Below are 27,159 nucleotides of genomic sequence, written 5' to 3'. Positions count from 1 at the left end.
GACATGTGATGAAGGAATAAGAGGAATATGAAAGTGGGATTATGATTTTTCACAAGAGGGAATAAGAGAGGTTGGGGTTTGGCTCTTTAGTAAAGTTGATGAAATTAAGCCTTGTCTTTCTTTCCACTCTTCTACTTTCTTGTTTCTTGCCAATAAGAAAAGGTATTCTAGGATTCTTTAGAATCCTTTGGGTTGGAAGAAGGTTCTAAGTTAGAAGAAAATACTAAATTATTAAAACACAAACAAACAAAAATCCCCTAAATCTCTAGCCATGGAGTTCTTAGGGCCTATGCAATCTAAATCATCAAAGAAACTGTTGGCAGTATTCTCTTTATAAGCAAGCTGTCTGTGGACCATATGAAACCATTTGGCAAAGTAACATACTAGTATATGTATATAAAAGTTAAATGCCTAAATTTGTTTCAGAAACATTAAGAATGACTTCAGGGAGCCTTCTGTTTAGTGGAGTGAGGCAAACAAACCTCTTTGGTCTTTTTACTTTTGACCCTGTCCTGCTTGCCTTATCCTGGTCTGCATAACTCACTAAGATACCAAATATATTCCATTAACTGTTCTTTTACTCTCCTTTCCAGAGTTCAGTCTGTAAGAATCTCATTGAGGTCAGTCAGTGAACCCATGAGTCTAGTTGCCTTTGCAAGGCATTTCTCTTTCTAGTAAAAGCAGCAAGCACCTCATAAGAATGCTGCACAATTATTCCCATCGTGTGATATGCTAATTCTTAAGAATGTTGCTAACACTGCACTGTGTTTCATATGATTGAATTTAAAACTTTCACTCAGTTGGTTGAGGCTTCAAACTGGCAGGAATAACAGTCTTTTGAGTTGTTGCTTAAGTAGAGCGGTGATGGAATTCATATGGCAGGCAGCAGTTGCTCGTTCAAGTTCAAGAAGAGATCAGCTGCAGTGGTTGAAAAACAAAAAGTCTACCAGATGTTCAAGTTTTAATAGTATATCTTTTCTCCATATTTCAAATGAGAACAGAGATCAGTCATTAAATGAGGGTATGAATATTAATGTCATCATTGTCAAACCTCAAAGAACAGACCTCGCACATTTATGTGATTTTTTTTTTTTAATGGCTATCATTTGTGTTCAAGTAAAATCAACAAAGCTCCCCATGCATCTAGAGGTCTCATGACAGCTAGTTAGCTTGTGGTCTTGCTCTCCTTTTACTTTTGTCTCCTCTAACAAGTTTCAGAGAGTTTAGTAAGAATTTAATCAGAGTCATATTCGGCCACACAAAGTTAAAGAAAATATAAATCCTAGAAGTCCAGATAGTCTTTGTGGGTATAGCTTAAGGATACCAATTTTTTTGCCATAATATGAACAGGAAGTATTGCTAGTTTAGACAAATTACTGCTATTCTGTGCTTTTAGTATAGAACAGAATTTTCTGTCAGGTGAAGTTAGTGATGATAATTCTATTAGAACTTTCCGATAGCTTGGAGTCACTGCTCTTCAGTTTGAACATTTGTTGAATATTTTGAAAATAGCTGCTCATTGTTCTATTGACTATGGTAAACGATATGAATAAGATTTACTTTGGGGGTGCCGAAACCGGTTTGGCTCAGTGGATAGAGCGTTGGCCTGCGGAATGAAGGGTCCCAGGTTCGATTCCGGTCAAGGGCATGTGCCTGGGTTGCGGGCACATCCCCAGTGGGGGATGTGCGGGAGCGGCTGATCGATGTTTCTCTCTCATCGATGTTTCTGACTCTCTATCTCTCTCCCTTCCTCTCTGTAAAAAATCAATAAAATATAAAAAAAAAGATTTACTTTGGGTATATATCTTATATCTTCTTATATCTAATATATTTGGATATACCTTTGACTCACTGAAATGGGACACTTTTATATATTTTTTCAGAGACTATGTTATTTTGGCAAATAACTTCTTCCTAGATCAAACTGTAGCCAGCTTCTTGAGAATTATGCAGCAGAATTATTATGCATTAGGTTTCATGCTCAGCTTTCTTCAGACAGTACCTCAACCTTAAAATGACTCGATGAGTAAGCTGCTTTTATTAATACCATTTTGATGATAAATAAGGTGCTATTATCAATGCCATTTTCCAGATAAGAAACTGGGACAAAGTTAAATATAACCTATTCATGGTCACGCAACTTAATGATAGAGGATTTGAACACCAATTTTTGTGACTCCAAAGCCTATATTTTTAGTCACTATGCACTACAGTCAAGGTACTGTATGAATAAGCATTTACCTTATTATATGTATTTTTTAAATAAAATTTTTTTGCTTTCAGAGAGGAAGAGAAAGGGAGAGAGAGACAGAAACATCAATGATGAAAGAGAATAATTGATTGGCTGCCTCCTGCATACCCCACACTGGGGACCGAGTGTGCAACCCAGGCACATGCCCCGACTGGGAATCGAACCAGGACCTCCTAGTTCATAGGTCAACATTCAACCACTAAGCCATGCCAGCCGGCTGCCTTATTATATTTTGTTTGCTGGCTCTCCCTGCTCCAGCCTCAAATGGGGCCATGAGTCTCAGCAGTTGGCATAGTCCTTGGAATGGCTATTAGGTGTCATGACACCTAGCAACTATAACCATTCAAGGCAGTCTTTAGGAAGGGAATTAAAATTTTATTCTTGCCTTGGCCCTTTGCTTATATGGCTCAATTGGTTGGCCACGTGCACCAAAAGGTTGCTGGTTTGATTCCCAGCCAGGGCACATATCCAGGTTGCAGGCTCAGTCCCCGATGGGGGCATGCAGGAGGCAGCCCATTAATGTTACACTCTCAAAATAATGTTTCTATATCTATCTATCTATCTATCTATCTATCTATCTATCTATCTATCATCTATCTATCTACCTATCTCTCTCTCTCTCTCTCTCTCTCTCTCTCTCTCTCTCCCTTCCTCCTCTTCCCTCCCTCCATCTCTTTCTCTGTCTCTCCCCCTCTCCCTTCCTCTCTCTAAAAATCAATAAGTATATTTAAAACAACACCATTCTATCCCTCTCCTCCTATTTGGGGGAAGTCTGGACCTATGGAGGATTGAGGGAAACCTCTTTATGAGGCTTGAATTCAGAAAACAAACAGCTTTTCTGGTTTCATAATCTCCAAAAAGTTACTAATAATCCCCTCCTCTCCGCAAGTGAAATTTAAGTTCTGGATAGTGATGTCTTATTGGATTTTTTTTTTTCAATTGGCAGCACTATTCCAAACCTCTTAGCCTTGACAGTTCTGAGCTGTGTGAGTTCTGTCTTCAGGAGCGTTCCCCCTCCTGAGTTCTGCTTCTCTCACAAGGCAGTGATACAGTTGCTTAGTAGCAACTGAAGAAAGAAGACTGTAAATGCAGAAGAAATCTCGTGGACTGGGAGCCAAAATATTCTCTACTCTTGAAACATTTTTTGTTATAGCAGAACCTGTTCATTCATGGTGGATGTTGAGAAGCTTCTGGAGCCTTTTCTATTGAGTCTATTGAAGAGTAATAACTAATTGAGTAGCTCTGGGGCCAGTATGTCTGTCTTATGTCACACAGAAAGATGACAGAGTAATGCTTTTAAATAGGGCTCTTAGGAATTGACTAGGGAGGGAAGGAGCTTCTGTAGAGGTACTTGCATGCAGCTGTGGAAATCCTTCCTTCCAAAGAGCAGTCTACGGCCCTGGCAGAGAGCTATTTGTGTATAACAAGCCTTTTGAGTCTCACCTGCCCTTAGCAAAGAGAAATCACTTTATAAAACAGGATTATCAACAAGAGGAGGTAGCTTGAAAATGAGTCCCTGAAATAATTAATAATGATCATGTCCATTCCAGTTGAACTGGGCACTCAATTTTGTAATGCCCAGGCTACTTTGCACTGATTCTTTACTAATGAATAGTGTATGACTTACTTATGCATTTCTTATACATATAAAACATTCTCTTGCTGGAAGGTTGATACAGTACTTTTTTTTTTAACAACAGTAAAGTCTTAAGAGAATGCAGGGCACTCTTGATTGATCAAAGGGGCTATACATAAGTGATTTTTAAAATATATATAATATTATATGATTTATGATAACTGTGTGTGTGTGTGTGTGTGTGTGTAGGTTCCAGAAAGCAGAATGTAATATAAGTAATGAAGTTAGCTCTAGCATCTGATCCTAGCCCATTTATTAGCTGTACTAGTATTATTTTTGAGAAGTTCATTTAGCCTCTTAGTCTATTTATTTCCTCTGTAAAATGAGGGAGTTTATATAAATCTATGTTTTCCAAACTCTGAAATTTATAACAGATTACTACAGATTATTTTGGGTGGTATGTGAGATAATTTCAGGCAGTTTCCTGATAAAGTACTAAAATAAACATTGAATTGCAGTTGAGAAAGTTATCCCTTTCTCAGTCTTATTGATTATGTCAAAGACAAAGTCTCAATTTGGTATCATGATATTTGTAATAGTTCTTTAATGCTGGATAATTGTTTGGGGTTGGGGACAGAGGTGGATGGGGAGAGGCACTGTAAATCCTTCATTTCACAAGAGTTTCCATATGTGGGAAGTAAATTCCATTCCATAGAAGGGAAAAGTACAGAAGTGCTTGTCTGCTCTTTGTGACTGCCTCATTTCCCTTCCACTTGCAGTGGAAGTAATGTGCTATACAACTGGTGAGCTTGGGCAGAGGAGCCAAACGTGACTGGCTTCTCTCATGGCGTGACCCATTCTCAGAACACATATTCCCCCTCCTCCACTGTGAAAGTAGGGCGTGGTTGACAAACTCTGTTTAGGACTTGGTAGGAACTATTAGGAAACCTATGAGGCCATAAATAAAAAGAAAAGGAAAATAAAAAACCAAGATTCTCTAACTCATCCTATTGGTAATCAGGTTGATACATTTTGATTGCCATTTTATTCCTCTCCTCGTGTCTCATTTAGGTTTAGACTTATAGGAGATGTAAGGAGAAAAGCAATTATTACCTTAAAACCTCACTAACAGTCTCCTTTTTTAAAATAGAAATCTGGCTTGAGCACAGTGCCCTTTAATAAGCAATAGTATATATTTATATATATACATATAAAATTTAATAGCATGGTTTTGTTTTCAATAAAGTTATATTTACAGTTACCATCTATAAAATAGACTCATTTAAGTTTTTAAAAAGTGAATTTTTAAAACATTAAGTAGTGCTGATGATACATGGATATGATAAAAACTATAAAGGTGTACATAAATGACTAAAATTTAGGAAGTACGGAATAAGATTATCTCTAGGATCTATTCCCAATTTAAATTGTTTTGGATGTGTATTTCAGTAGATAAAAAACGCTATGTGGTAAACTAAGTAAAAGAAGGGACATTCTAACAGAAAATATACTATTACTTACTTTCATTTTGAAACATATCATTATTGAGGAAGCTGAACTTTGATACGATGCCAGTATTTATATAAATAAATACCCTTTTCTCTTAATATTTTACTAAGCAGTGAATTGATATCTTTTTGATAGTGTGATTTTTGGTGATGATGTTTGGAAGCATTCTAGTTCTGGGTGAGGTTTTTGAGCAGGAAATCACGGAGGCAAGAACGAGTCATCACTGTATACTCTGCCTAGGACAGTGTTTGCCACATAGTAGTGTTCAACAAATATTTGAATGAATGAGTGAACAAAGAATCAACAAAAATTAACTGAATTCTCTGTCTTGAAGGTCTAGGCATAGTTGTCATTTCTTTCTGAAAGCTGGCAATAAGGCTATCTGTAAGGAAATGATGCCTGGGGCAGTCAGAGGGTAATACATTCGTGTAAGTGCAATTTAACCTTACTGAGAAGAAAATCACAAAAGGAAGGTAGCCCAACTAATTTTGCTTTTGTTTATGGTCATATATGAGAGACTAGGGTCTTTCTTTTTTTTTTTTTTTTTATAAAAAGAACTACCTTTCTCCCTTCCTCTTTTTTTCTGATTCATGTATTACTCTCTTATCTCCACATCAGGGAAAGCACCCCAATTTTCCTGGCCTTAGGGAGACTATTAGAGTTTAATTGAAAATGTGGCTCACTCTTTCCCCACACACTCTTAATTACAGTTTCCCATATAATAAAGTTGCCCAACTTTTTCTTAACTGGCACCCAAGGTGAACTGCCATACTGGTGGTAAATTTATTTATTGCCATTTTTTCTTGCAACAAATGTCATGTTTCAAGGGATTTGTTCTAAGAATTCTGAAATGAGTTTTACATATCAGAGAGAGAATATTAGCCAAACATTTTTAATTCTTAGTTATATCACTGACTTTCTAATAACTATACAGTTGGTTTGAGTGATTTCATTCTCAGATCATGTAATTTATTTTAAAACATTTTGCATAATGCAGAAAAACAGAATTTGAGGACTGTATATTTATTCTGGTGACTACATTTTAAATGTATTCTAGGTTTAGTCTCTACAAGTACATTCTTTAATGGTTTAGTGATTAACTGTGATTCTAATTCATTATACATAATGACAACATCTTAACTTGAGTTATCTTATATGTTCAGGTTAATGTTTTTTGTTAATGAAAATTTAATTCAGTACATTTTATATTTATGAAGTCTCTCTGCCTGGTATCTTTTTGTCTTCTAGTTATTACTATGTGATCTTTAATATGTAAATTAAACTTTAGGAATGCTGGCTATCACATTTTGGTTCTTCTCATTGCATTATAATATTGATAGAACAGTAATATTAATGACATGTAGAAGTTGGACTTTGAAACTAATCACCATCTACAAAAATTAGTATCTAATTGCTGTTGTAACTTTAAATCAATACCCAGGTAAACACAGATTCTATTATTATCATAATCTAGAATATAATAGGCCTATTTTGGCCAAAGGAAAAAATGACTTTAGAATAATCTAAATTTTTTTCTTAAAAAGATATAGATCCTTGGCTTATAATTGTAATCTTTAGGTATCTTCAGAATCATTTGCTGTCATGAAAGTAGTGCAAGAGCTATTTGCTATAATGACAAGCTGCAAATTTTGAGAACACTTTATGTCTAATTTTAAAAAACACAACAACAATTACAAACAAACAGAACCCTGTGGCTGTGTCCACTGGCAATATGGTTTTTCTCTGATGAGATGCTTTGAGTTCTGGATACCATCCTTATCTGGTGTGGAGGTGTTGCTTTGGCAGCATATTATGGTAGAAAAGAAAAGCTATGGACTTGAGAGGCACATCAACCCAAATGTGAACTGAGCTCTACCACTTTTGTACTAACAGGTTGGGCAAGATACTTAACTTCCTTGGTAAAATGAAAATTATACTTCTCTAGGGATGCTATGAAGACGAAAGCACCCAAAGTGAGTTCTTGTTAAATGGCAGTAGTTGTATGAACAGTACAGTGTGGTGATGATGACGTTTTCATATTCTTTCAGGTGAAATAAAGGACAAAAATGTTCAGGTGGTGGAGCTCCCCATTGTGGACAGTCTTCATCCTCGTCCTCCATATCTACCCCTGGCTGTACCAGAAGACCTTGCAGATCGACTTGTTCGAGTTCATGGTGACCCTGCAGTGTGGTGGGTGTCACAGTTTGTCAAATACTTGATCCGCCCACAACCTTGGCTGGAAAAGGAGATAGAAGAGGCCACCAAGAAGCTTGGCTTCAAACATCCAGTTATTGGGTGAGAATCTGATTTGTTCCTCATAAAGTGATATGGAGTAGCAGGTATATATATATATATATATATATATATATATATATATATATATATACACATATATATATATATACCTTTACCATATATTATGAACTTTACAATCTATAGTTTAATTTTCATTGCTCCACTCAAAAACAGGTTCTAAAGTTCACCTGAGGCCCCAGGGAGATTAGTCTTCCTTTTTTTACTTAGAATGACTGAGTCATCGTACTTTGTCACCCTTGTTTTATTTATTTATTTGACAAATGTATTAGGCCCATATTTCTGAAAATGACTGTCTCTCCTGGGGAAACCAGCAAGATGTCATTTTATTGGGAGTATTTTGGATATTATACATGATCATGTCGTACCCCAACGCCATGAGATGAAACTGTCACATGTATAGCTTTCCGATTGCACCTTATTCTTAGGCTTCATTAATTGCCAGGGGTGATTATTTTGCTTTTTTGATGTTCTGTTTTCTTTTCTGTCTTGGAAGCTATTTTGAGAACAAGGATATCATTTGTACCGTAAGGTAATGCTAAAATTATTATTTAAAATGAATCTTGACCCACTTGGAAGTTACAATGTATATATGTATTCAGTGTTGTGCTTATGTTATGGGAGCTATATCAGGAAATCCTTGGAGTAAGAAATATCCAAAAGAGCATTTGCTGACAAACATGCACTCCTATACATGCACATAAAAAGTTATGGGAAAGGAGCTTTCCTGGGTCCTGATGCCAGACTTCACACCATGGGAAATGTGTTTTGCACAATGAAAAGAATACTGGACTGAGAGTTAGGTGACATGGGTAATAGTCCTGACTTTTCTCTATTTCTGGGCCAAGTTACCTAATAGTAGTATTGGGTTTTGATTTTTCCATCTGTAAAACAGAGTACCTACTATACTTAAAATACCTGCCCTTAAAATGATGAATTTGATAATATTAGGATTAAAAGAGGATTTTGGTTCTGTGGGGGGAAAATGCACTGAAAATATTATCACCTTTCAGAGAGACTAATACTGAAAATAGACTTGTAGACTAGCTATGGCATTCTGTTGCTTATGCTGTTTGTGATAAAGTAAGCTATTGATTAATATTAATACACTAGAGGCCCAGTGCACGAAACTCATGCAGGGGGTTAGGGGTTGTCCCTCAGCCCAGCCTGCACCCTCTCCAATCCGGGACCCCTCGGGGGATGTCCGACTGCAAGAGGGATGACCGGCAGTCGGACATCCCTCTCTCAATCCGGGGCCACTGGCTCCTAACCACTCACCTACCTGCTTGCCTAATCACCCCTAACCACTCTGCCTGCCTGCCTGCCTGATCACCCCTACCCCTTTTGCCTGTCGGCCTGATTGCCCCTAACTGCCCTCCCCTGCTGGCCTGATTTCTCTAACCGCCCTCCCCTGACAGCCTGATCGCCCCTAACCACCTCTGCCTCGGCCCCTGCCACCGTGGCTTTGTCTGGAAGGAGGACCAGATGACCGGAAGATGTCTGGTTGACCCAGTCTAATTAGCATATTACCCTTTTATTAGTATAGATTGCTGATTCACTCACTTATTTGCAAAACATGTATTGAATACCTGCTACTGTGGGGGACAGAGATTAATGTTTTTCAAATGGCTCCTTCTGGTTCATTTTAGCCTGTGGGATAAGAGACTTACATAACTGACATTATATGGGGTAGAGCATGATAAATACCACAAGAGAAGTATTAAAGGACTTAAAAGTGGTCAGGGAAGGGAAACGTACTTCCGTCTGGATCAGGAAAGGCTTCACAGCTGCAGTGTTTGAACTGGATCTTAAAGATGGAGAAAGATAACACTGTAATACTTAAATTACCAGAATACTTCCAACTGCATTACCTCATTGATCCTGTAATGCAGTCCTGTGAAGTGGGCAGAGGTAATTATTTCAAAGGTGAGGAAAGAAAGGAAAGAAAATCTCTGCCAAAAGTTCCAGAACCTTAACTTTGGCTATCCTATAGTTTTACGTACCAGAAAGCAACCCTTATTAATTTTCCACAGACCATCCACCAAATGGAGAGTTGGCCAAGTGTAGAAAATTGAAGTAGCACAGACAACTAAGTTATTTGCAAGTGAGGTGGTATGCTGTAATGAGAGAGGAGTGCACTAGGATTTAGGAATCTGAGGTCCCATCTAGCATCCACCACTAACAAATTTATGTGACTTTAGGTGACTTACTTGTTCATTATGGGCCTTCATTATTTGTCATTTGTTATAAACACTAGATTAGATGATATTTGTTTTTACTAACATAATACTAAACAGATTTTTGTGTCTACCTATTATTTATTTATTTTGTTTGTTGAATTGTGAATAAATAGAAGAGCTTGATATCTAATAGTGAAAATCAGGTACACAAATAACTTTTACTTTTGTAAAGACTGGGTTGAAATGCCTTAAGTTTTTTTTCAAAATATATTTCTTTATTGAATTCAGAGAGGAAGGGAGAAAGGGAGAGGCTAGAAACATCAATGATGAGAGAGGATCATTGATTGGCTGCCTTCTGCATGTCCCCAACTGGGGATCGAGCTTGCAACCCAGGCATGTGCCCTTGGCTGGAATCGAGCCTGGGACCCATCAGTCCGCAGGCTAATGCTCTATCCACTGAGCCAAGCTGGCTAGGGCGAAATGCCTTATGTTATATCTGCTTACCAAAATGTCTTTAGAAGCATCAGGTTCCTTAACTGCCGGGTGAAAGAGTTAATTGAATGAAATGACTTCTATCCTTCACAGGTCTAACTTTGTGATTCTTCTGTAAAGATTTCACTATGGTCCTCCGTCAGAATACTGGTCCAGGCCAATTTCAGGAGGACTGGGCGAACTGAGAAGATTGCTAGCGTGGTACTCTGCCACTGTCTGACACTCCGCTTCCTTTGATTCTTCTTTCTGTTACATCTCTCCTTTGCTTTTGTTTCTATTTTCATAACTCCCACCCCTCCTTCTTCCATTGTGTCTTAGTTTTCATATAGATAGAAGTTACTGGCCCTATTCCAAATGTTAAAGCTAAAGAGACCAGCTGGTGTGGTTTAATGGTTGAGTGTGGACCTATGAGCCAGGAGATCTTCTTTCAATCCCAGTCATGGCACATGCTCGGGTTGTGGGTTCAATTCCCAGCGGGGGCTGTATATAAGGCAGCGGGTCAATGATTCTCTGTCATCATTGATGATTCTATCTCTCCCTCTTCCTTTCTCTCTGAAATCAATAAAAATATATTTTTTTAAAAAGCTAAAGAAAGTACAAGGTGAAATCAGTATCAAATAGTGTTTCTTCTCATGAAAAATTTCACTGAAATTTAATGGAATTGTTCTTTTTGTCCCTCTTTGTCTCTTTGGAGCACAGTGAACAGTTCCAATTGTCTGAGAGAAGCAGTGATTAAAAAGGATGTGGGAAGGAAAAGATGACAGAAGTGTTCATATAATAGTATTCACATCTGGACTATAGCCTGGAAGGCAAAGGAAAGAATAGCCATGAAGATGCCAGAGTAACTTCAATGAAATCAAACCCCCACCCAGATTCATAATAAAAGCTAGCCTTTGCTTGACCTAAAGGGAAACAAGTCTCCCCTTTTCCTTTTCCAACATATGAATAGTGGTGTAATAATTTGGGGAGAGGAGGAATACAGAAAAGGCAAATTTCAGGAGAGTTGTAATTTATGAAAACAAGCTACGGTTACTATTGTTCTTATTTTCATTAAAATCGCTTTGAAAGCAGTAAGATGGTGAGAGAATACTGTGGAAGTCAATGCAGTCTTCAGTGCAGATGGTGTAAACCTCTGTGTCCCCAATTTTATAATTTTGGAACCTTTCTTAAATAGAATAGATAAGCTAGATCAGTATCTGCTTGTGCTTGATGGAGTGTGAAAGACAGAAAAAGGAAATTCATTATGCCTATAACAAAAGGGCTGGAACAGCTCCATGAACTTAAAAATAGTAAGGAGCCTTCAAAGGTTTGCCTGCTTTGACTGTGCCATAGGAACAATGCATGCAAGGTCTGTGTTTTCTTCAGGCGACTTTAAATTCTATAAGTTGGCAGTTACAGAGTGACCAACAGGGTAAAATGAAAAAAAGAAAACTTGGCATGAAAACGTTACAGACAATACATTTATTGTTCTGTAAGAACAGTTGTTGTCAAAAATCTTGTTATATCCAGTTTTTTCTGGAAGGTTAATTGGCATTTTGTTGCCTAGTATGGAATACTAGGAATCTCCCACTTATTCCTGATATGCCAATTACTTTCTCTATAAGAAAGCAGTCTTTAAAGACTTTACTTACTTTTTAAAATTCCCCTTGTATTATGTTAACATACAAATATATTTCAGATATATGTGTTTGAATTTTTTAATATTTATTTTATTTTTTGGATGGCAAAAAATGAAAGGAAGACTGATTTAAATGTTCCTAATGCCACCATGAATAGGGGTGTAAAGTTGAGTACCCTAAGAGCACCCAGGGGGTCAGAGTATTAGCAGCAGAACCTGACTTTGTCCCTCTGCCTCCAGAGTCCATGTCAGACGCACAGACAAGGTGGGAACAGAAGCTGCCTTCCATCCCATTGAGGAGTACATGGTGCACGTTGAAGAACATTTTCAGCTTCTCGCTCGCAGGATGCAAGTGGATAAAAAAAGAGTGTATTTGGCCACAGATGACCCTTCTTTATTAAAGGAGGCAAAAACAAAGTAAGTTAGATGAAGTAGTGATTCTAGAGTTGGGCTCTTTTCAGTTGAAAGGAATCCTTAATTCCCATGACTTGTGATTCTTGTGATACTATTACTGACTACTGGGGTTTTTAAATTCAACACTGCACTTGTGTAACTTGTTAATATCATCAAAACAATTGTGAGGTGCCAACAACGTTACATTTCATTCTGAAGCCTCTTTTCTTGGCTTGTAGGCAGCGTCATCTCTCTGTGAACTCACATGACTTCTTTGTATGCTTAGAAGAAGCAGCAAACTTCCTGATGTCTCTTCTTATAAAGGCACTAATTCCATTATGAGGATTCCACCCTAATGCCCTTATTTAACCCTAACTACCTCTCAAAGACCCTACCTCCAGATGCCGTCACACTGGAGGGTTATGGTTTAAACACGAATTCTGGCGGGAACACAAATATTCAACCTATCCCACTAACCAACCTTTACCAATAAAACACACAGGTACTTGCCTTTTTGCTCTCATATTTTCACTAACAATTACAGGCAACTGAAAACATAAGTAAGATATAAGTTTTCATCTTACAAAAATGTCTGGAATTTAGAAATTATATTAAAGAAACATAAAGAATCAAAAGGTAAGTTTTATAAGTTCAGGAGAAGGACTACTAATATGTTTTGAAGAGTAACCATCATTTATTGAACTTGTCTATATTTCAGGCACTGTGCTAGGTGCTGGGCATCCATGATAAGCAAGGCACTCTCAAGGAATTTCCAGGCTAGGTAGGGAACAGACAATTGCTCTACAGAATGGGTAGTGCTATTACAGAATTAACATTGGGTGTTATGAAAACACATAAAGCACTGATCCTAATTTGGAATTTATTGTAGGATCTGGATGAACGTAGAGTTGGCCTTTATTTACTACCAATAAATCTGGGATGCATTAAATATATGTGAAAGTAGGGAATGGGGAGAAGGAAACTGTAGTCTTAGCTCTGCTCAGATACCAAACATTCTGGGATAATTCTGAAGTATGTTTACTTCAGTTCCATCAGTCTGAAAGCATTTTATTAATTATTGAAGTTATTTGATTATTTAATTAATTTATTTCTCGGTCCCTTTTTTATGTCACAAATTGGGGTTGGGAAGAAAAATTTAAAATGAGGACTATAATGCAGGTGTTTCTCCAAATCATTACATAATAATTTAAATCTTATTTCTACTTCCTAAGAATTCAGATTAACCTGATGTAAATTGCTTTTTTTTCTTAAGTCTCTATTGACTATACACACACACACACACACACACACACACACACACTTATAAACAAGAATCAAGAAATTCACCAGCAAAGTATAAGCTAAGCCAAGTTATATAATTATAATTCTTACATAAGAATTAGAGATTAAATGAATGTTTGGGCACAAAATACAATAGAAAGTTTTCACAAGTACTTTTCCAATTTTATATCTAAACCTGTTAGAGAGAAGTAGAAATTGTTCACCATGCTCCTTCATTTTAAAATACCACACTGAATTTATAGCTTAGTTGACAAAATATTAATTTTATCTACTCTTTTGTTTGTTCTCAAATACATTAAAAGCTTTTTTTCTTTTTTCCTTGATTAACAAAATAATTCATGCTCATTAGAAAATATGGAAGTTGGTAGTTATACAAGCAAGGAAAAACTAATGCCCACAATCCCATTACTCAGTGGAAGTAACTGCTTCAATTTTGACATATTCCCTTCAGTCATGTTCATAGTTACACTATTTTAGTAGTTTATCACATTCTATATAATTTGAAATCTTTTTCGATTAATACAGCAATAGATGAATTATCTCAGGTCACTAAAAAAATCATTATAAATATCTTTTTTAATAACTACATAGCGACTCTATGGATAGTCCATTGCTTACTTGACCATTCCCCTAATATTGGATAATTAGGTTATCCACATTTTTTAATCTTATAAATAATGTTAGGATATGTGCCTAAAATTATCCCCATTATTTCCTTAATCTATATTTCTGGACTCAGAAGTATTTAGATAAAAGTATCTGTGAATCTTACAGCTTTGATCCATAACACCACATTATATTTTTACACCAAACAATGCTTGTACTGTATTACAGTTGGCAGTACTTAGATTATGGCAGTAGTAAAACTTGAATGTACTTGTTTTGGTCAGCAGCTAGTTAACTCCTTTTCCCCTTACAGTCCAGGCAGCGATTCCTTCTATTCTATTACTAGAGGCCCAGTGCACGGAAATTCATGCACTTGGGGGATCCCTCAGCCCAGCCTGCATCCTCATGCAGTCCGGGACCCCTTAAGGGATGTCCATCTGCTGGCTTAGGCCCGCTCTCAGGAGATCAGACCTAAGCTGGCAGTCAGACATCCCTCTGGCAACCCAGAAGCCCTTAGCACTGCCACAGAGGCGGGAGACTCGGCTCCTGCCACTGCTGCTGTGCTGGCCAGCCATGAGCCGGCTTCTGGCTGAGCGGCACTCCCCCTGTGGAAGCACACTGACCACCAAGGGGGAGCTCCTGCATTGAGCGTCTGCCCCCTGGTGGTCAGTGCACATCATAGCGACTGGTTGTTCCTGGTCATTCTACCTTTAGGGTCAATTTGCATATTACCCTTTTATTATATAGGATAGGATAAATGTAGTAGCCTTTTATGCATATTTTTCTCTCTAAAAATCGTTTAATTTTCTGAGTCATGAAGAGGAGTATCTCCTTCTGTCTGGAGAAAGAGTTCAGAAAAGAAAATTTGATGTTAGTTAGTCCTTTGTTGGTGTTGTAAAAATAAATTTTTATGAGTTAGAAGAAGAAAAAAATATTTTTCCTTGGCAACCTCTGCAACTTCACAATGGAAGAATTGCTCTGCTGACGTGCTTGTGAACAAGAGACAAAAAAGAAACACGTTTGTACAGAAAGTTCCATGCTCATTCATTATTGGAGATGCAAACTCTCCCTCCCATTTTTTGCTGTGTTTCTTTGTTTTGTTTTATTTTTTTCCACTCTCAGTATACTTCATCAAGTGGATTACATATAGAGATAAAGCCTGAGGAACTTAGGCACCCTTTTGGTTTGTTTCCAGGTAGGGACCTTTAAGTTAAGAAGGGCATTAATATTAGTGTCCCTTCTCAGGATGACTCTTTTGTTTCACTGAGCACCCAAACCATACTGACAAAATCAGTCTTTATTCATGGATAAAACCTTGCTGGTGTACTTTAGCAATTCATCCTCTCCTCCACACTTCAGCCTTTTTATGTTTATTTATCACTGTTTCTGCCCCATGCTGGGATATGCAGCTTTGCAGGAATAACATTAAAAGTTTTTTTGGTTGTTTTCTTTTTAGAATAAATGTGACAGTTCCTTCATCTCCCTGATTTGGAACTGAGGAGAGCAAAATGTCAAAAATAATGAGGCCAAATGTATCCAAACACTGAACACCAGTCTGAAAGAGTGTTCAGAGATTTTACCTTTACAGTCGTTGTTAGAGTCAATGAGAGAAAGCTCCGTGGTGGCTGTGAAATCCAAAGCAGCTGTTAGGGGATTAGAAGAAAGTCCCAGGCAGAGATAGCGCTTCCTTGTTCGTGTATTTATTCACAGTGTTGTGTGGAATGCTATGTGCTGTGATGCAAAGAATTAGGCTTAGTCCCAATTGGGGGGAATACTGTGTGGAGACAGACAATAAAGTGACTCATAATGTTTCAGGATTTATAAATAAGAATTATTATTTTTCAACAAATAGTGATCCTCTGTTATATCCCAGATTGTCTTATAGGTGCTCAGAATAATAGAGTGAATGAAATATATGAAATGCCTCTCTTCAGTTAGGGATGATGGAGGTGGAATGAATTGGTGCAGGCAGTAAATAAACAGTAAATATATGTTATGTGCAATGATAATAAGAGCCATGGAGAAAAATTAAGCAGGTAAAAGGGATACTGATTGCCAAAGTTCATACTAATAAGGCTGTATTTGAGCAGAGATCTAAAGGAAGTAAGAAATAAAACCAGATGGATGTCTGGGGAAAATGTTTAATAGTCACAAGCAATATGTATTGAGCATCCGCTACATGTCAGATACTCTTCTAAATAGTTTATATTGCTTAGTGTATTTACTCAATGCTTATGAAATATATGAAGTAGGTATAATTGTTATATCCTTTTCATGTAACTTCCCAAAGTTTACATTTTAACTCTGAAGATCTACTTCAGGCACTGAGAAAATATATTCACTCTATATTAGAGTATAATTACACCTCTAATTCAGAATAGAATCATTTGAACATGAGGTAGACTTTTTAAAGACACCTATTTTAATAGTTTTAAATATCCTATCTCAAGACTACTAAAATATTACTTGGGTGGACATCTACAAGAAATTTGCTTTCATAAATGTATTAGAATGGTTTACATTACTGTTATTGGTTAAGATGGTTCTTCAAGGATGGTGGTTAGAGGATAAGTCTGAATTATCCCAAATTCTGAATTAAAATTTTTAATGAAATTTAATCATGATATTTATATTCTAAAGGAAAAGTTCAGTGACCAAATATGAAAGCAGCTTGCAAAACTTCGTAGAGCTCACTCATTACAAAGAAAATAGGAGTCTTCTGTTTTCAACTCTTTCACAAATTGAGAAGGGACATTTTGATACATCAGTGTGTATTTTATATGGCATGCCAATGACATTTAACATGCAGGGTTGGGTTTCTTTCCCACTAGTGGATTCAAAGAAGCTTCATTGACTATTCTTTTGAATGTTATCATTTTAAAGCTCTCTCTACTGTTAGAGAGGAACTCTTGGTCAAAGGAGCAGGTCTGCCTCCTGCTGATAGGATACTACCTCCTAATAGAATATTGTGATTTCAGTGACTATGTATCAATCTATTTCTTTTTCAGGTACCCCAGTTATGAATTTATTAGTGATAACTCTATCTCTTGGTCAGCTGGACTACACAATCGATACACGGAAAATTCACTTAGGGGTGTGATTCTGGATATACACTTTCTTTCCCAGGCAGACTTCCTAGTGTGTACTTTTTCATCCCAGGTAAGTGATAGTAGGGTATTTTTAAGAGGCCAGTACTTTTTGGTCATATTAGGGTTAGGAACTTCTTGTTTTCTTGTTTGTTTATTAATCCTCAACTGAGGACATTTTTCCATTGATTTTCAGAGAGAGTGGGAGGGAGGGGAGAGACAGAGAGAGAAACATGGATGTGAGGGAGACATATCGATTAGTTGCCTCCCATACATGCTCCAACCAGGGCCGGGGATCGAGCCTGCAACTGAGGTATGGGCCCTTGACCAGAATCGAAACTGGAACCCTTCAGTCCGCAGGCTGATACTCTATCCACTGAATGAAACTGGCTAGAGCTTTTTAAAATGATAATTATCATGATTCTGGTGAAATTTTCCTAATATTTGCAAATTACCATTTTTGTGAAAGCATGAGAAGATTCCCCCAAAATATAGCTATTTAGGTACACTGAATATTTAGTTGTTTGCAAGCAGTGGTTGAATACATCTCTACTGAAGCCAGCTACTAGAGTTGTTTAAAGTGCTCGGCTTGTTCACAGCATTAAATAGAAACAGCAGGTAATTTAGCTTGCTTAATACTTTCTGATTTTGCACACAGTCAATATTTAACCAGAACCCATCCATTTCTACTATCGATACACTGATACTAAGAGGCTTAAATGCCCAGCATTTTGTCTCAATTGCTTTATAGAACATAAGAAAGAGTAAATGTAATTCCTCTTCAAATCTTACTACATTTCTACCAAGCAAGAGACTGTACATTAAATTTAAGCAATACCATATTACAATCATGTTTTGAGAGTAATTGTAGATAATTTTGTGTTATGGGTTAGGTGTATCTGTTTTTATGAGTGATACAAGCAGTTTCATATTTCCCAGTGGAATATCACCATAGCAATATTTATTGTGGATTTTATTCTGCTCTTTCATTTATGTGCATATTACTGAGTAGTTTATTCAAAATCTGCTAAACAACCATTTGTGCTCAGATTTATACTAGGCGTAGAGGGGATTCCAGAGGAAATGAAGATAAAATACTCACATGAAATAACTACCAAGAAATGTAAATTATGTAAGAATAATATATGCCTAAAAGCTTAGATGAAGTTGAGAAGAGAAAATGTGAAGAGGAAATCCACATTATTTTCATTTGAATATAAATAAATGGGCAGTTTTCTAATGTGCGACAATGCACATTGTCACAGTGGGATGGTGATATGATTGTTGGAAAGATACCTACCACAGCCAAGGCTATATGAGCTTCTTCAATATGGAATAGGAATACAACTTACTACCCAAAAAGACAGCTACACAGTACAGGAGTCACACAGGCAGCAATCCTAGTCAGAAAGAAAACTTCCTTGGCCTTCAGGTTCCCATGAAGCATCCACTGCTGATGTTTCTCCCTAATTAGGGTCATGATCCTGACTTTGATGAGCTCCCTTTTCTATTTTTGGTCTCTCTCAACTGTTTTGATAGTCTGACTATGTGTCTGCCTGGTCAACAGGTGCAAATAACTAGTAACAACCTCCACACATTTTTTAATGGGTGTTCTTAGAATGTGTCAATCATTCTATGTACCACCTCCTCTGTGGGCCTGTGGGCTTACCTAAGGTTTGTTCCTCTAGTCAAGGGTTTCTCCACCAGGGCACCCCTGGCATTTGGGGCCAGAAAAGTTGTCGTGAGGCACTGTCCTGTGCATTTTAGGATACTTTACAGCATCCCTGGCCAGTAGCACTTCCACCTCAATTGTGACAATCAGAAGTGTCTGCAGACATTACCCAATGTCCTGTGGGGGCAAAATCACCCTTGTTGAGAACCACCGCTCTAGTCATAAAGCTCTAAAATCCAATGAATATAGCCCAGCCCAGCCTGTGTGGTTCAGTGGTTGAGTGTTGACCTATGAACCAGGAGGTCACTGTTTAATTCCCAGTCAGGGCACATGCCGGGTTGCAGGCTCAATGCCCAGTAGGGGGCATGCAGGAGGCAGCCAATCAATGATTCACATCTCTCCCTTCCTCTCTGAAATCAATAGAATTATATTTTAAAAATAAATAAAAATAAAATGCAATAAATATATAAATGTTTGAATATTACCAACTTTACGTGTCGGTAGGCCCTGAGATTCAAGGGAGGTGCTTGATGCTTTGCTTTCCTTCTTCCAGCATTAAAATTACCATGGGACAAAATTACTTACTTAACCCCTTTGACACTTCCCTTTGTGACTCTTAAAAGCATTCTTGTGACACTCTTCATTGTCTGATTCCAAGGCCACACGTAGCATAACTGGCCTCACTGCACTCTGAGTCCGATTTTGGAAAGTGCAGTGGGAAAAAACAGATATTACTTTGCACACTAGAGATCCTCTTGGCCTTGTCTATTTTGACAAAAAAAAAAAAAAAAAAAAAAGATATCTCAGCTGCTCTGAGAAAGCTTTGGAGACTCATGCAAACTCAGCTAGTTGTTCCTCAGGGATAAAATTCAGACTAATGGACCTTCCTTTCCTTTTTAATTGTTGTTTTTAATACAGTCATATCTATGTTTTATTCTTTATCAGGATTTTTGTTCTTACCCATTACCTTGTGCTTATTGGTGTTCTAAAAATGATATAATGCCATGTTAAAACAGAATGAAATAAAAGATACAAAATGTGACCAGCCACTGCTTTGCAAACCAAAGGGTTTGCCTCATCAATCATGTTACCTGTCAGGTATCAAACCTGAGTACTGATCAGATGAAAGCCTTCATTTACCTGCCACATGATTTGGACTTGTAAAACCCAGAGAGGAAGCCTAGGGTGATTAAATGCAAACATCAACATTATAGTAATCCTTCTAGCTTTTGCAGTAAATTGCCTCACTGTTAATATAGAGAAAAAATTTTAATTACTCAAAATGTTATATATGAAGCTTAAGGATTAAATTACCCCTTGTGGACTTGCATCTCCACTGCTGGCTGGTGTTATGCACGGAGCAGTATTCATTCAACAGATAGTTATTGAGTGCCTATGTGGCAGGCACTGCTCTAGGACTTATCCTAAGGCAGTTTAGTGTGTGTTTGAGAGCCAGAGAGAGTGCTAATTGTGGCTCTGCCAATTACTAGCTCCTTTTTTCTTTGCTTTGCCTTTTTTTTAAACTTTTTGGAAATTTACATAATCTTTCTGTGGCTTAGTTTCTTCATCTATAAAATGTGAATAATAGTAGCCACCTTATATGGTTCTTGTGAGTTTTTGAGTTGAAAAAGATGCAAGCAAGCACACTATTAAAACAGTACCTGGACCATTACCAGTGCTCATTAACCTCAACTGCTATGATTATCACCAATATGAGAAGGATAAACGGTCTTATATTGCTCCATCTCAATGTCTGAAATTTCTACCATTCATTATTACTTTGGCTTAAGGAAATACATGTCATCCAGCAGACTAACATATCAACAATTATTGATATAAAACATAAACTGATAATTAGGATTATTTCCTCAAAAGAAGGCTTCTAGGGTATGGGACTGAGGGTAATGTTTTTTGTGTGTTTTTTTTTTAAATATATTTTATTGATTTTTTACAGAGAGGAAGGGAGAGAGATAGAGAGTTAGAAACATCGATCAGCTGCCTCCTGCACATCTCCTACTGGGGATGTGCCCACAACCAAGGTACATGCCCCTGACCGGAATCAAACCTGGGACCTTTCAGTCCGCAGGCCGGTGCTCTATCCACTGAGCCAAACCAGTTTCGGCGAGGGTAATGTTTTTATGAGTGAGATATTTAATAGTGGAGAGGAGGAAGTACATTAGAGTTCATTGCCACAGTGGGCCTTATGGTCATCCCAAGGTCAAGCAATACGAGGTCATGCATTTCTGGCTAAAGATGATTGAAGAGTACCTGGACATGCCCTGAAAAGAAGACTCTCAGGTTTGCCCAAGGCCAGCCTGACCTTATGTTTTATCTCTCTGGTGTTACAGTCCAAACATGGAGAACAGTGTCTATAAGAGAAAATATGCTTAGCAGTTAACTAGCATACACAGACAGCCTGTGTTCAGAACCTGAATCTACCACTTAATAATAATGTAACCTTGGGCAAATTTCTTAATTGACCTTTGACGTCTGTAAAATAAACATGATAGAATTGTATAGGGCTATTGAGGGGATTAAATTAGATAATACCTAAAAACACTATCTGACAGCAAAAACTCAGTAAATATTAGCCTCTATTATTATTATTGTACTTTGCTATTATTAGGGCTGCTTTGTTTTAATTTTTTAGTTTCTTCCTTTCCAGAGTCTTCACTTGATTTTGCTTGTCCTCTGTGGGCCTTTGGCTGATTTTAAAGTTCAAGTTCTAAATCTTTTTAGCCTTATTTGTTATAGTCTCAGTATTCTACCAGTGTTTTCAGTTGTACCATGACATTCCCAATATAAAATTAGTGTGTTGATGAAGTAGCAGGTTCGAATGGAAAGTCATTGTCTTGGTTCTGTGTCTAGTTCTATGTCTGTTGGTACGGGGACAATAAAACTTCATTAACTGAGATAACTACAACTGGAGATTTAAGAAAATTTTATGTGAGTTGAGTTCTCTGTTCACAATGTATATTGGAAGAATTTTCTAAGCAAAATGATAGCATTCTCTCTTATTTCTTCACTATTCTTAGAAGAGTTTCTGCAACCTATTTATGCTATAATAAATGTATTTATTAATTGCTTAAAATGTTATACTTCCATGAAGATAGTTATATTTTAACTTAATCACCAAGCATTAAGCTCAAGGAATGATGCTCAGGTTGTAGAATTTCAGCTGACATCCATCCAGTGGGCATAATAGGTATTCTTTGGACAGGAATCTTTTAAGTAGCCTTAAATGCATCAGGTAGATGCATCTTCCCCAAAGACAAGTCCATCTTATTTCAGTCCTAGAATGCTACTGTCTACACAGCACACTTAAAACTATTTAGAATGGAAATGGTAGATACATTTCTCTCACTTGCCAGTGCTAATTAATTGTCAGTAATTACATGAATTTCTATTGAAAAGAGTCCGGAGGCCAAGTTCAAATTAGCAGAAAAGAGTATGTGATTGATTAACACTGAATGAAGGAAAGGGAGCAGCAGCATTTTTGTAAAGTATTTATAGCCCTAATCCTAACCTTAAAGTCTTCAAGGGCACAAACTATGTCTTACTCATGTTATACCACCAGTGCCCAACATGGAGTACTATGTGGTTCTTAATGAATGTTTATTAAAATTAACTGATTCATATTCTTAAAGTACTTTGCATTATACATTTTTTCTCCCAGAGACCTTAATTGTAATCTTTTATGTTAAAAAACACAGATGCAAGCACAGAATGAAGAATGACTTATGCTATATGCTATACCATCACTTGAGAGCAAATGGACTGAAAACTTGTGATTAGAATCCACTAGTTCTCATTCTCTCAGTTCTAGTCCTAGTCTAGTTCTGATCTCTTTGGCTAAGGGCTTTTAGATTGTTCTGATGGGGATCTTACATATACTAACTATTTTTTAAAAATTATTTCCCAAGGTCTGTCGAGTCGCTTATGAAATCATGCAAACACTGCATCCTGATGCCTCTGCAAACTTCCATTCTTTGGATGACATCTACTATTTTGGGGGCCAAAATGCCCACAACCAGATTGCCATTTATCCTCACGAGCCTCGAACTGCAGATGAAATTCCCATGGAACCTGGAGATATCATTGGTGTGGCTGGAAATCATTGGGATGGCTATTCTAAAGGTGTCAACAGGAAACTGGGAAGGACGGGCTTGTATCCCTCCTACAAAGTCCGAGAGAAGATAGAGACAGTCAAGTACCCCACATATCCTGAAGCCGAGAAATAAAGCTTAAGATGGAGGAGAAGGACAACTAAACTCAGTTCAAACTATTTGAGCCAAACAGTAGATGAAGAAGGCCCTGTCCTAACAACACATGGTTGAATGAGTAGACACCCTTAGCATCAGGAGCAGCTGAGAACTGACAGATGTTTCGTTGGTGAAATTTCTCTTTAACAAGGGCTACAATGCCCCAAACCCCTGCACAGTCGAATAATGTACTCACATATAACATGCAAGCAGGTGGTTTTCGACTTTGCCTCTTCTTTCAAGATTATGTCTCCATGAGAAAAACACTGCCACATTGTAATTTAAGTGACACAGACATTTGTGTGAGACTTCAAACATGGTGCCTATCTCTGAGAGACCTGATGAGAAGACTTGAATAGCTCCCCACTGTGGGGAGGTGGATTCTTAGCCAGTGGTGGTAATGCAACCACTGAATTCACTCCAGTCAGCAGATTCAGAATGAGAATGGATGTTCTTGTCTGGAATTTTTTTTAAGTAATTACATCAGTTCATCCATCTCATCTTTAATAAGTGAAGGAGATACATTGAAATAAAATATTCTCATTCCATTAGGAACTTTTGTAAAATGATGCCATGAACAGATTCTTTAGTACTCAATGTTTCTGGCCATTCTCTTTGATAACAAAAAATAAATTTTAAAAAGAAATTTTGTAAAGTTTCTAGAATTTTACATCGTTGGATTATGTGGTGGTCAGCTTTATAGTGGGAAATCTATGATAAAAAGAGGAGTTTTATAGTTCTGCTGGGGTTTTTTTTTGTTTTTGGGGGGTCTTTTTTGTTTTCTGTTGTTGATTGGGTGACTAATCTGGTCTTAGTTCAAAGAGTCATCGAGCCATTTTCACACTGATACCAGTTTAATTGGTGCACATTACAAGGCTGCTAAGAACACTCTTTGGGAGCTTCCATTCTCTTAGTTTGGGCATTGTTTTTGTTTAATTCAGTGGTTCTCAACCTTCTGGCCCTTTAAATACAGTTCCTCATTTTGTGACCCAACCATAAAATTATTTTCGTTGCTACTTCCTAACTGTAATGTTGCTACTGTTATGAATCGTAATGTAAATATCTGATATGCAGGATGGTCTTAGGCGACCCCTGTGAAAGGGCCGTTCGACCGCCAAAGTGGTCTTGACCCACAGGTTGAGAACCACTGGTTTAATTAAATAATCATACTGCTTGCCCTTAGAGGAACTGTCACCTCCATTTCCAAAACTAATAACTTCAGGTTTATTGGTAATCTTTCTTACTGTAGCTCTTGTCACTTTTGTGAGTTGTGTCCTTTCTCTCCCCCACCACACCCAAAAACCAATGTGTGCCCTTTTCTATCATATCCTGCTTTTGAGAGTACCAGGAATCTTTGGGGTTGGCAAGCTGGCTCTGTTTCTGAAATCTAGTCTCACAAGATGTAGAATTCAGTTAACAAAGGAGAGAAGAACCAGTGTGAAACCCAAAATGGATTTAGGATTATCTCTTCCAAATACTTCTGTATAGTAATTCCATTTTAGAATCACTTCAGAAGACAGGGCTCTGATGCTCTCTAAGCATTCTGTATGAACATCACTTTTCTCCTTATAAAAACACTTGCTATGTTCTGTAGGTTGCCTCCTTTACAAGTCTGGCAGACTATTTCATAGCATGTGCTCTACCTTCTGGGAAAGAAAATAAAATATCCCTATAAGAACTAGTAGCAGGCCTGGTGTTGAATATTAGGGATCCCAGACTGAAAAGCTCTGTCCTTCACATCCTCACCAAGTGAAAATACCTCTACACAAAATCTCTCCACCCGACTTCCCTAAATTCTTTCTCCAGTCAAGTCTCCCAACGAGCAACACTACCTATCGTGTCAGTAAACAGTTTGCGATTTAGTTTTGGCACAAATAAAAGTCATTTGAAACAAACATCTCCAACTAAGAAGTACTTTTGAATATGAGTTATTTTCTAATTAGCATCTTACTTGTCATTAGAACATCGTAATAACTGCTTCATATTTCTCTGTATTATGATTTTGTTGTGCATTCTGCTGTATTTCTCTGAAGAGTACTAATGTTTGTTAGCAGGCATTTAATTTCATTGGACTCAAACTGTAAACTTTCTTGGGCAGCAGCTCAAATCTTAATTCAGTTTTTTTTATCTTTAAGCTGGAGTCTTTCCCACACACGTATGGTTCAGGGGTCAGCCAGAGATGTGGGCAGAGTTTATTCACAGAATTTGGGGTTCTCTTTCTTTGGCTCTCTTTCTTCTGAGGGTTCTCCCCTCACTTTCAGGAGCTGTGGTTGCTCCGATTCTTCAAACAGCCTATCAGCCTAAAAGCCATAAAAATGGGAACTCATCTTGTGCCATTTCCTTCTTCAAAGTTTTAACCTCTCCAGAGTTCACCAGCTTTTTTGTTTAATCACCAATGCCTTCAGGCAGTTTTTTTATTATTATTTTGTCAAGAGTCTATAGTTTTTATCATTGGGAGATCTGTTCACTTCCTGTGAGACACTTAAACTCTACCATACAGGAAAGTGAAACTCTGAGGCAGAGACTTAAAATGAAAAAGCGTAGTGGGGGCAGAGGAGCTGAGTCCTATGACAGCCTTCGTTTAAACTCTGGCCTTAATAGCTAAGGAGCCAGTAGCTTCAAGCAGGAAGGAAAAGGAAGAAACAACGAAATTGTTAAATTTGCAGGTGTGGACAGGATAATAAGTACTACTGACCATCATACTGACAAGCTCTTCTGAGTCACTTTTTTGCAAATCATCATGTACGTGATGATGATTCCTCCTTTACTTACTGCCATGTTGGAAGGGCTGACAGTTCCTCATCACCCTTGTACTTTCCTCATGAAAACCTGGTGTTTAAAGACTGCATGGTTTTGAATTGAGTGACCAGTGCTGCATTAGGAAGGTTTGGATCTTTTCCTGGTTACAACAGCCTTACATTAAACCAAGTTATTAGCCTGGACTCATTGAATGGAGGTACCAGAATTCTGTGTATTAATGACAAAGCCATTACAAGAGTGTCTTCCCAAGGGTTTCCTGGTCTTACCACTCAAGTCTGGTTTAGTACTGAGCTGGAAAGTTCATGCCTGTTGTGAAAGGGCTCTTAGCCCTAATTCTACATTCATGTCCCCAAATGTGAGAGACTGGTTGCTTCCCTCTCTGAGCTTTAGTTTTTTTCTATTACATAGAGCCTAGCCTGTTTCCTGAGTTCCTGCTTAATATCATTGAGGACACCAACAGACTCAGCTTCTGAGGGGGCTGAGGGTTAAAAGAGAAAAAGCACCTGAAAAATCTTTATTAAAGAGTATTATCATCATTTAGTTCTGAGAATATAATCACTTTATATTCAATAGGCGGGAAAAGTATTGGATCTAAATGATGCATCGAGAAGAACCTCCTTGACCTCAATGAGAATAAATTTCCTTATTCAAGGGGTAAGAGACAAGTCCTCTTTGACCATAGCCAGCAGCCTGATACTTCATTTGTGCTCTCGGGAGGCCACACAATAGCCAGGATCAATAAACCCAAACAGAATAGATGTTTGGCTTGGGTTTTGATGAATCTTGGAACTTGCTGTAACACCTTAATTTATGCCAGAATACAGGCTCTGGGGAATTTTTTAAATGCATTGCCCAGAGGGAAGCACAAAGGAGAATTTGGCTCCATACTTACTGGTTCCTGGCAGCAGCCGTCCTCAGGAGAACATGGAAGGGTTGCTCCAGGATCCGTGGCAGGGCAAAGGCAGACCTGGACAGGTTCTTTGGCTTCAGCTGTCATTGACGTTGTGCATGTTTGAGCACTTGCCCTTTGACAGTGTATTTATTTTAGGTTCTTCATACAAGACAGAATCTCTGACTCAGTACCTGTTCAACTATTCAGCCTTGCTCTCTCCAGTTCAGTTGGCTACTTGCTTTCTGCT

The 27,159-nt window shown here is 37.7% G+C and overlaps 1 protein-coding gene across 1 annotated transcript in view; it reads left to right on the top strand.

The window, feature by feature from the left end:
* Positions 1 to 23,906, top strand: part of FUT8 (fucosyltransferase 8) — a 230,396-nt gene extending 206,490 nt beyond the window's left edge. Inside the window, exons 9-12 of the mRNA XM_081088268.1 lie at positions 7,385 to 7,631; positions 12,180 to 12,356; positions 17,249 to 17,399; positions 22,922 to 23,906. Of these exons, the coding sequence (XP_080944394.1) occupies positions 7,385 to 7,631; positions 12,180 to 12,356; positions 17,249 to 17,399; positions 22,922 to 23,239 (893 nt within the window). The 3' untranslated portion in view covers positions 23,240 to 23,906. The remainder of the gene's footprint in view (positions 1 to 7,384; positions 7,632 to 12,179; positions 12,357 to 17,248; positions 17,400 to 22,921) is intronic.
* Positions 23,907 to 27,159: the final 3,253 nt, after the last annotated feature.

Source organism: Myotis nattereri, assembly GCF_964212035.1.
Source record: "Myotis nattereri genome assembly, chromosome: 1".
Lineage (NCBI taxonomy): Eukaryota > Metazoa > Chordata > Mammalia > Chiroptera > Vespertilionidae > Myotis > Myotis nattereri.
The sequence above is the reverse complement of the archived record's forward strand: the minus strand, read 5'-3'. Positions and strand labels throughout refer to the sequence as shown.